Here is a 9,789-nt window from a genome sequence, read left to right as displayed (position 1 = left end):
ACACACACACACACACACACACACACACACGTGGCACTGTGGCTCAAATGATAGAGAATTAGCCTTGAGCAAAAGAAGCTCAGGAACAGTGTCCAGGCCTTGAGGTCAAGTTCCAGGACCAGCATTGTTCTACATAGAAGAGTCAGTTATTGTAAAGATGTGAAAAAGCAATTATCTAAAGCCAAAAGTACAGAGATTAGAAAGCCCACCTGATAGGTCTGATCTTGCTATGTAGAGCCCATCTATCAAGCTCTCTGTGAATGAGAGACCCCAGAAAGGAATCTTATCAGCAATCACTTCAAAGCCAGGCAAAGCAACACAATGAATATTCTAGCAATACAGAAATGCTACTTACTTTACCAAACTCCTGGAGGACAGTTTTGGTTGCAACCTCATGAGAGTTTCTATCAGTCAAGTCAAGAGGCAAAACCAGAATATCCTTTTCTTTTAAATTGCCATTCTCTAAATAAAGACACATAAACATTACCGTGATATTATGTTATTAGTCATTGGAGATCGTTGTTTTTCCCATGTTAGCATTAACCACCTTCTACCTTACAACAAGAGTTGGCCATCATATCATCTCTGGGTGGTTTTGTGTTTCTCATTTATCAAGGAATAGACAGTGGTAATATGGAAATATCTTAAGGAAAAATGCTAACTTGCCTATCAAGAAGGAAGGCACGCTGCACTCTGGCAAAAGTCGATTATAAAAATGGCCCAAGAAAATGAGTCAAGGGAAATAGCCCACATCTGTAATTCCAGAACTTAGAAGTTAGAATCAAGATAATGATAAGTTCAAGGCCAGCATGGGCTACATTGTAAGATCACATCTCAAAAAAAAAATTTAAAAATTAAAATGTAGATTACAACAAAACATGCAAACGTAATACAATACCTTAAAAATACAGAGCCATATTATGTTTTACAACAGAGTCACAAAGTTTACTTGTTGTCCTGAAAATTACTTTTTTTTTTTTGCCAGTTGTGGGGCTTGAACTCAAGGCCTGGGCACTGTTCCTGAGCTTCTTTTGCTCAAGGATAGCACTCTACCACTTAAGCTACAGCGCCACTTCCAGTTTTTTTTTGTTTGTTTGTTTGTTTATGTGGTACTGAGGAATCGAACCCAGGGCTTCATGCATGCTAGGCAAGCACTCTACCACTGAGCCACCTTCCCAGCCCCTTAAAAAAATTCCTTTTAATTTACAGTTTACATTGTAATTCAGTAAGAAGCTCAGAGGTCTTGGAATAATGGCTTCTCTTTCGAGGGCTACACAAAGCAGATAAGGAAGAGAACACAATTCACTATTTGTTTCCCACAGCATGGAGGACTAGCCACTGGCCCTTCTTCCTGGTATTCAGCAAAAGAACAATTGAAAGTAATTTCCCTGAACCCTGCCTTAAAATATAAGAAGTGCCAATAAGAGCATAGGAGATGGTCCAAGTGATAAGGGCATTGTCAGGCAAGCACCGGACCCTGAGTTCCATCCTCAATACCATGAACAGAACCAGAGTGAGGCAGCGAGGGTGAGAGGTGCCAGCAAGAGCAAGCAAGACTAAGAAGTATTAAAGGTACAATATTAAAGGTTTGGTAGTTAAAATAGGAAATGGTGAACCACTGAATGTATTCAAAGCAACCAGAAGGCTTGTGTCAATGATCTAACAGGAAAAAGGAAAGCCAACATCACTGCCAGAGCAAGCGTGGCAAGTCACAGCCAGAGAGGACCAAAAACCATAGAAACAGTACACTGTAGCCAAGTGCCAGTGGCTCATGAATGTAATTCTAGTGATTGAGGGGGCTAAGATCTAGAGGACTGCCATTCCAGCCCAGCACAGGTAGAACAGTTTGCTAAACTCCATTTGCAAAGTAACCAGCAAAAAGCAAGGATGGGGTGGTGTGGTTCAAGCTGTAGAGCACCAATCTAGCAAGTATGAGACCCTACGTTCAAACCCTAATATTACCTTGAAAAAAAAAAGGATGATGAACATAAGCACAAAAGGCTTCTAAACTAGAAGAAGAAGTAAGTCTTAGGTTCTTTCTGAGTGTGTATGGGGATGAATTCCCACATTGCTATGTGGTTAGCTCAATCATCAAAGTAAAAGAATGATTTTTGAAAGAATGATAGATGAGCAAAATATGATCTGGTAGAAAATTCAAAAGTATCTCAGTTTAAATACTGAAGTCCCTATGATATAATAAATATTTTACTTGAGGCTGTTTTCAAAGCATCCAAAACCCAAGCCAACAAAATTATAAATACTATCCAAGGGTAGTGGCACACACATCTGAAATCCCAGCAGACAGGTCTCTGAAGTGCCTGACTTCAAAGCCAGCCTATTCTTATACTATAGTGCATTCAAGGCCAGCCTGACCTACCGAGTGAGACCTTGTCTCAAAAAAATAAAAAATTTGGGGCTGGGACGGTGGCTCAGGGGTAGAGCGCTTGCCTTGCAAGCATGAGGCCCTGGGTTCGATTCCTCAGCACCACATAAGCAGAAAAAGCCAGAAGTGGCGCTGTGGCTCAAGTGGTAGAGCGCTAGCCTTTAGCACAAGCAGCTCAGGGACAGCACCCAAGCCCAGAGTTCAGGCCCCATGACCGACTAAATAAATAGACACTGCCACTTAGTATACAAATATGAAAGATGAACTCCAGAGTACATGTTTAAACCTAATGTCATTCATGTTCTTATATCCTATATAACAAGTTCTACATCATCCTACATTGACTTTAATATCTGACATTAAGCAAAAATGAATAAGGCTCTAACTGTTTCAGTGTCATTGGTAAAACAAAAAAAAAATCAAACTGTACTTTCTCAAATATAAAGCTATGAGTCACTTAATGATTAAAAATCCTCTAGGTCACTCCCAAACACTAAGGATCCATGAAAAATCTGGGTAGATGAACTTTAATATCTATGGGTTTTGGTTGTTTTGAAGTATAAGAAGGAGAAGGCAAGGGCAGACACTTAGGAGATGACAAAAGAGCTCTTGGAACTCTGGGAGCATCACCTCTTCCCTCAAAAGTTCCCAAAGTTACAAGTAAATTGGATTCTAACTCATTTCCAGCAAGTTTGGCTGCTGTTTTAGGTTTACTTACCCAGGCATCTTCTTTTCACTCTCTCCAGCTCATGCACTCTTCTGGCTGACAGCACAAGAGAAACTCCTAGTTTAGACAACTGGTAAACCAGCTCCTCACCAATGCCACTTGATGCTCCAGTCACCCACACCACCATGTCGGTCAGTTCCCATTCTATGGAGGAAGAAGAAAGGCCAGGGAGCAAAAAAGCCATAGATTAGATCCTACCGAAGTGTAGAAAACTTTCAATAGTTTCAATAAACATGTAGACCTGCTGTGTAAATCTATTTAAAATGAAGACATCCATCTAAAGGCTAAAAGGTACTAGGTCTTAAACTCGAGGTTTCACATGCTTGGCTTTTTCGCTCCTGGCTAGTGCTCTACCACTTGAACCACATCTCCATTTTCAGATTTTTGTGGGGTAATTGGATATAAGTGACCCATAAACTTGTATCTTCCAGCTGGTTCCAAACTGCTATTCTCAGAACTCAGTATCTGAGTAGCTAAAATTATAAGTGTTAGCCACAGACACAAGCCATATTATTAATTGTAAACTCTGTGTGTGTGTGTGTGTGTGTGTGTGTGTGTGTGTGTGTGTGTGTTTGTGTGTGTACTGATCCTAGGGCTTAAACTGAGGGTCCTGGCACTGTATTCTACCACTTGAGCCACAGCTCTACTTCTGGCTTTTCAGTGGATAAGAGTCTCATAGACTTTTGTGCCCTGGCTGGCTTTGAGCCACGATCCTCAGACCTCAGCTTCTTGAGAGCTGGGATTACAGGAGGGAGCCACTGGCACCCAGCATAGAATTTGATACATTCTAGAATCTTGCTTAAATCTCCAGATTTTACTCCTAATTAAGGCTTCTAAATCCTCAGTTGTGCTCCAAGGCTCTATTAATCTGTGTAAATAAATCTTAGTGGATAGAAAGTCAGTGCCTGGACTTAATTTCCTTATCTATTAAATGAGGAATTCAGATGAGATGATTACTATGGGTCCCACCAATTTTTTTGTTCTTTTTCATATTTTTTGCAGTTGAAATACAGTTAAATAAGCCAAATATACCAACTTATGCTCCATGCTCTGATCTAATTTAAAGTAATATTATCTCCATTTAATGTTTTGTTAATGTTAATTGTTAATGTTTTGTTAATTATTAATGTTTTGTTAATGTTAATTTGTTAATTGTTAATGTTTTATTTTTTATTCCATCCTATGAACTTAACACATTACCTTATTAGAACCCTACTAGGGACCTTATAAAAAAGATATTATTATCTCCGTTTCACAGACGTAGAAACTGAAAAAGAGATTCATGTATCCCTCTAGTCTATAAACTCCGTCAAGGCTGGGACCCTGTCTGCCTTCTTCAGGGCTGTGACCTAAGTGCCTAGCAGAGACCCAAGGACAGAGAGGACTCCATAAACAAATACCTACTGATTAAATACCTATGAGCCCCAGCAGAACTGTGATAGGAGCCCAGACATATCAAGCTGCAAAGCCCACACTGCTCACTGCCCTATGCTACACACATTTAAAAGTCTCATGTGGGCCTTATCCACATGAGACAAGTGCTCCACCACGGAATACAGTCCCAGCTCTAAGTACTATCAATCAGACATTCAAGGAAATACAACTCACTGAGTGATAGTGGCTCAGACCTATAATCCTAGCTACTCAAGAGACTGAAATTGAAAGATTTAAGTTCAAAGCCAGCCCTGGAGGAAAGTCCATAAGACTCTTATCTCCAATTAACCAAAAAAAAAGCCAGAAGTAGAGCTATGGTAGAGTGCCAGCCAGCCTTGAGTGGAAAAAGCTAAGAAACAGCACCTAGGCACTGATATCAAACCCCAGTTCCAGCACTCACACGAAGGAAGGAAGGAAGGAAGCAAGGAAGGAAGGAAGGAAGGGAGGGAGGGAGGGAAGGAGGGAGGAGGGAGGGAGGGAAGGAGGGAGGAAGGGAGGGAGGGGAAATAACTATCCTTTAAAAAGTCGGTTGTAAGTATTTCCACTCTATGTCTGAGCTACAGTGTTTGCTGTTCATGAAACACAATTGCATGGAAAGGCATAATTGACTAAGAAGGATTTTAAGAATAGCAAGCATATTCAGTTGATTATCTATCAACCCTTATTCCAAAGTTTTGCAATATTCAGATTCTACAATCAATGTAGTTTTCTTAGGAAGTATTTACTAACCATCTTAGCGATAATGATGATCTTATTTTTACACCAATAAGACACATTAGATAAAACCAATACTGTTAAGCCTTAATGCTTACTTCAGTACAATCTCAGATATCACTCCTGTCTTTTCACCCTGAACAATCTATTTTTAATCTAGTACTGACTTTTACTTACCAATTCTACAGGCTCTACCACACAAAATGATCTCCTATAAAGAGCCACTGCAAGCACATTCTTAGAGTCAAAAGAAAGGTAGAGCTCAAGCCCAGGACCAAAAAGAAAAGAAAAGAAAGCTAGAGTTGATGCCCAATCCAGTTTAAGAATTCTCTCTTCTGGCCTTGACGGCCCAATCCAGTTTAAGAATTCTCTCTTCTGGCCTTGACGGCTCTATTTTTCTCATTCCTCTCAGGATGTAAAAGCTGGTGTCTCTGAACTGAGTGCCCATTGCTGCCTGCTCTTGTCCCCGCTGAGTCCTCTTCTCTCCTACCAGTCTTTACATGACAGGGCCTCTGATGTTCCCCCACCCTGCTCATCTACTATGCACTGCTCACATAAGTCAAGGCTCCAATCATTTGCAGTTGCTGTTTTAGACAGCGAACATTTACAGGCACACTTGGCTAATCTTTTCTGGTAGCCCCTTGGAAGCTGGCTCACTTTGTGGCTATTGTTAACTAAACCCAATGCTTTCCTCACAGGTGCTGCTGTTAGCTTTCCATGTCTGGATTTGTGCCATGGATTTTTCAGAACAAAATTGCAATGTCTCAAATTGGTCACCCTCTATGAGACATGGGGATACAGAAAGTTTCTCTCGAAGATACAGAACAGGCCAGGGACTAGGGGAAGGTGGATAATAAGGGCAAGAAAGAGTTGCATTTTTTTTTGTCATGCATCGTTTGGATTTTTACATTTCATATTACATGATTGTGTTGCCCAATCAAAAATAATAAGCTTACAGAGAACCCAAAGGATTTTTTTTTTCTTTTTCTTCCTTTATTAACCTTGATAGTCTGCCAATCTCACTGTTTTGGGAATCTGGGTCTATTTCCATGTTTATTTTTTTTCTTTTATCTGAAAACTCCATCTCTTTTTATCTTTTCCCCCCAAAACTCCCTGCAATTAAATGTTAATTCTACAGATCTACTATATTTTCAATTCATGTTCTCTACATAAACATGTACTGTATACACAAAAGCCCTTCTATGAAGCTTACTCTTCAGTCAATGAAGGTTGAAGAATGACTAAATTTTAAAATCATGCTAAATTAAAGTTAAAATGCTAGTAGCATTTGCAATAGCCAGCTCTCTGTTGCTTTGGCAAAATACCTAAGAAAATCAAATTAAAAGTATAAATTATTTATTTCCAAGTTTCTGAAGTTTCAGCTCCTGTGGTTTGGCCCTGTACATTTTGGGCCTGATGTAAACAGTATATCTTGTGAACATACTATATAAGTCAGGTAATGGGTACATTCCTGTTTGAACAGGACTCCTTCTCCCAGTTTTTCCTTCCCACCTCCCCCTTGTATAATTTATCAGTTCATAGGTATTTACCAAGCTAATTTTAGAACCATGTTCCAAGCCATCTCAAAGGTTAACATTCCTGATTTGCAGGATTTGCAGAAATACACTCTTTAAAAACAAACTCTCTAAAGGTAAGGACTAAACTTGTATTATAAGGTAACTTCTTGGACCTATAATTATTTTTAAATAAAAGAATTTAAAACATTTTGTGGAGAAAAAACCAGAACCTATTTTACAGTGACTTTAATTAACTACTATGATTTCAGCTATGTTAAACATATAAATACAAAAGCAAAATAACTCTACACAGAAAAAATAACCAGCTATGGCAAAATAGTGATAAATTATTTTAAATGATTTAAAACTAAATGTTATTATGTATAGTCCATGAAAAATGATCATGTACTGATGAATTTGACTGTCAGGTTAATCTTCTCATAGCATTACTTTGCCTTGTATTAAAATCCACTTTTATTTTTTTATGTGACTAAGTAGGAAAAGCTCCTAAGGCAGCAGTAGGTACCAAGAGAAGCTGTTTAGCAGTTAACAAATAATGAAGTGATATCAAGGAATATAGCAAATTCTCATTTGATTAATATCACTGACTTCCAAGCAGTACAGTAAAGGAATCTGTTCAGTGTATTGTAAGTATGTTAAATGAATAAGAATAAATCATTGACTCGGTATAAAAAAAAAATCTTGTGAACATACAAGGCAGAGGAAAGTTGTTCTCATGGTAGTTCAGAAGCAAAGAATGAAGAAGGCCCAGGATCCCAGTTCACCCTTCAAGAGCACATCAAAAATGACCTGCTTTTCCAAATAGGCCCTACCTCTTTATGCATCCACTACTTCAACACAAATGTACCTAGGGCCACTGCAGTGCCTAATTATAACATTTTGATACCTCTATTTGCCAAACAAACACAATTATAAACAAATAACTTACTTAGATAATTCATAAGGTACCAAATTATATATGCAATTCAGTGAATTATGTAATCACGATATCATAGTGATGTAACTGAAAATGCTTCAGAATTTATTTTCCCAGGGAAAGTAAATGGATTGAAAATGAATTACTTAAAAAGAATTTTAAAGGACCTTGGTTGTAACTTCTCCTTTTGGGGATATGAGAAAGTCACTTTTAACTTGTTAACTGCTGGGTATTCATTCCAATATGGTCAGTAGTTTTCCATTTCACACATGATCTGATGAGTTGACTAATTTTTGTAATTATGTGATTAAAAACAGAAAATTAATTTTAATTCTCTAAGTCCAAGTGACTATGAAAATACTGAGGATCAAACACACCACACACACACACACACAACTCACAATGCGGCTGATGGGTCCATGCTGTCCACCTGCTTAAGTTGAGCAATCAACAAAAAGTCCTACCATTAATAAAAGTATGGTATACTTGGGGTTCTTGCTTTCAAAGCAAGAAAAAGTCCACCCAGTCACAACTTTCTCTTTGCCATAGTTGGTGACCTTTGCAGTACAAAATATGAAACTATTAAATAGATTTTTTTCAGTCCCCAAAGAACAATGTTTCACCCTCTGACCCACACCACGATCACCCACCCACCATTTAGAAAAACATGGTCTATCTACTGAGCTACCAGCACTTAGTTTCAAGCAAAGTTCATCACATATGTTAGGGATTTTCATACTGAAACTTAGGTCAGGAAAAATCACTTAGCAGTCCTAAGAGATCCAATTTCACCTTTGGGGACGTGTTTTCACTTCTCTGATCATCACATCACTAAAAACAATACTCATAACACCAGTTTGTCAGAGCTGTTCTGAGGTCAAGGGTCATTCGAGGCAGCACACATTACCCACTCACCACAGCGCCTGGGTTTAGTAAATGAACCCATTTCCTATGAAGCAAGGCACAAGGTGGAAGCCAACTCTGACCCTGCTCCTGAAGAGAAAAAAAGAACCCCATTACCAGCCCTGTGGGGCGTCACACGTTTATGCCCAGTGGGTGCGTGACTTCGATCCTCCCGGGTTGTATTTCCAGACTGCAGGAGGGCAGACAGCGGAGGAGTCACGACTTCAGGAAGAAAATGGAGTCCCCCTGGCAGTTTAGCAAGGTTCCTTTGTAGTTTGGCAAGCCCTGGAAAGGTTTCCTAAGATAGAACCTGAGCCCGGGCCATTTTCCGGACAGGAAACCCCCAACAACAACCGGGCAGAACTGCCTCCTTCGCCCCCGGACTTCTTCTTCCCCGACCTGGAGCCCCTAAAAGGGCCGTGCCCGGGGCGGGGGGGGGGAGAGGCGGGCCGGCCGCGGGGCTCCCAGGGCCCGTGCCCTCTCGGGGCGGGGACCCCTCTGGGGGATGCTCACCTGGGCGTCGCCCCTGCCACTCGGCCCACATCAACGTCAGGTCGCAATCCGCCCGCAGGAAGCGCAGCAGCAACAGCAGCGCCAGGAGCAGCGCGCACAGCTCCAGCAGCCAGAGGACCAGGGCCCAGCTCATCGCGGCGGCTCCCGGGCTCCGCGGCCCAAGCAGAAGCTCAGAGCCAGTCCTCAAGAGTCCAGCCTCCCCTGCCCCGCTCCGCCGGGAGAGCGAGCTGTGGGGCGTGGCCCCGGGGGCTCTGGCTCCGCCCCGCCCCGCCCAGTTCCGCACAGAAAGAGGACCAAAGGGCGTGGCTCAAGGCCTCCGGCTCCGCCTTACCCGCCCATCTTAGCCCAGAAAGAGGGCAGGGAGGGGTGGGGGGTGTGGCTCCGGGCCTCCAGTTCTGCCTCACCCCGTCCAGCTCCGCCCACAAAGAGGGCAGGGGCGTAGCCCTGGAACTCTGGCTCCGCCCCTCATCGCCTAACCACGCCCAGTGAAGGGGAGGGAGGGCGTGGCTTCGGCTCTCCAGCTCCGCCCCTCCGTCCCAGGCTGCCCTGCGAGGAGAGTGGGGACAGTCCTGGGGCGGAGCTGGACTGGTACGGCCGGTTTCACTTGGTCTGCGCACCGAATGCACCGAAAAGCGTTGGTGAAGTAAAAGTCTTGGATGTC

The 9,789-nt window shown here is 41.8% G+C and overlaps 1 protein-coding gene across 1 annotated transcript in view; it reads right to left on the bottom strand.

Moving 5' to 3' along the window:
* Positions 1-9,349, bottom strand: part of Dhrs7 (dehydrogenase/reductase (SDR family) member 7) — a 26,933-nt gene extending 17,584 nt beyond the window's left edge. Inside the window, exons 1-3 of the mRNA XM_013013913.1 lie at positions 9,129-9,349; positions 3,102-3,254; positions 361-462 (exon numbers count right to left, since the gene is read on the bottom strand). Coding sequence (XP_012869367.1) covers positions 361-462; positions 3,102-3,254; positions 9,129-9,261 — 388 coding nt within the window. The 5' untranslated portion in view covers positions 9,262-9,349. The remainder of the gene's footprint in view (positions 1-360; positions 463-3,101; positions 3,255-9,128) is intronic.
* Positions 9,350-9,789: the final 440 nt, after the last annotated feature.

Source organism: Dipodomys ordii, unplaced genomic scaffold (assembly GCF_000151885.1).
Source record: "Dipodomys ordii isolate 6190 unplaced genomic scaffold, Dord_2.0 Scaffold2, whole genome shotgun sequence".
Classification (NCBI taxonomy): domain Eukaryota; kingdom Metazoa; phylum Chordata; class Mammalia; order Rodentia; family Heteromyidae; genus Dipodomys; species Dipodomys ordii.
The sequence above is the reverse complement of the archived record's forward strand: the minus strand, read 5'-3'. Positions and strand labels throughout refer to the sequence as shown.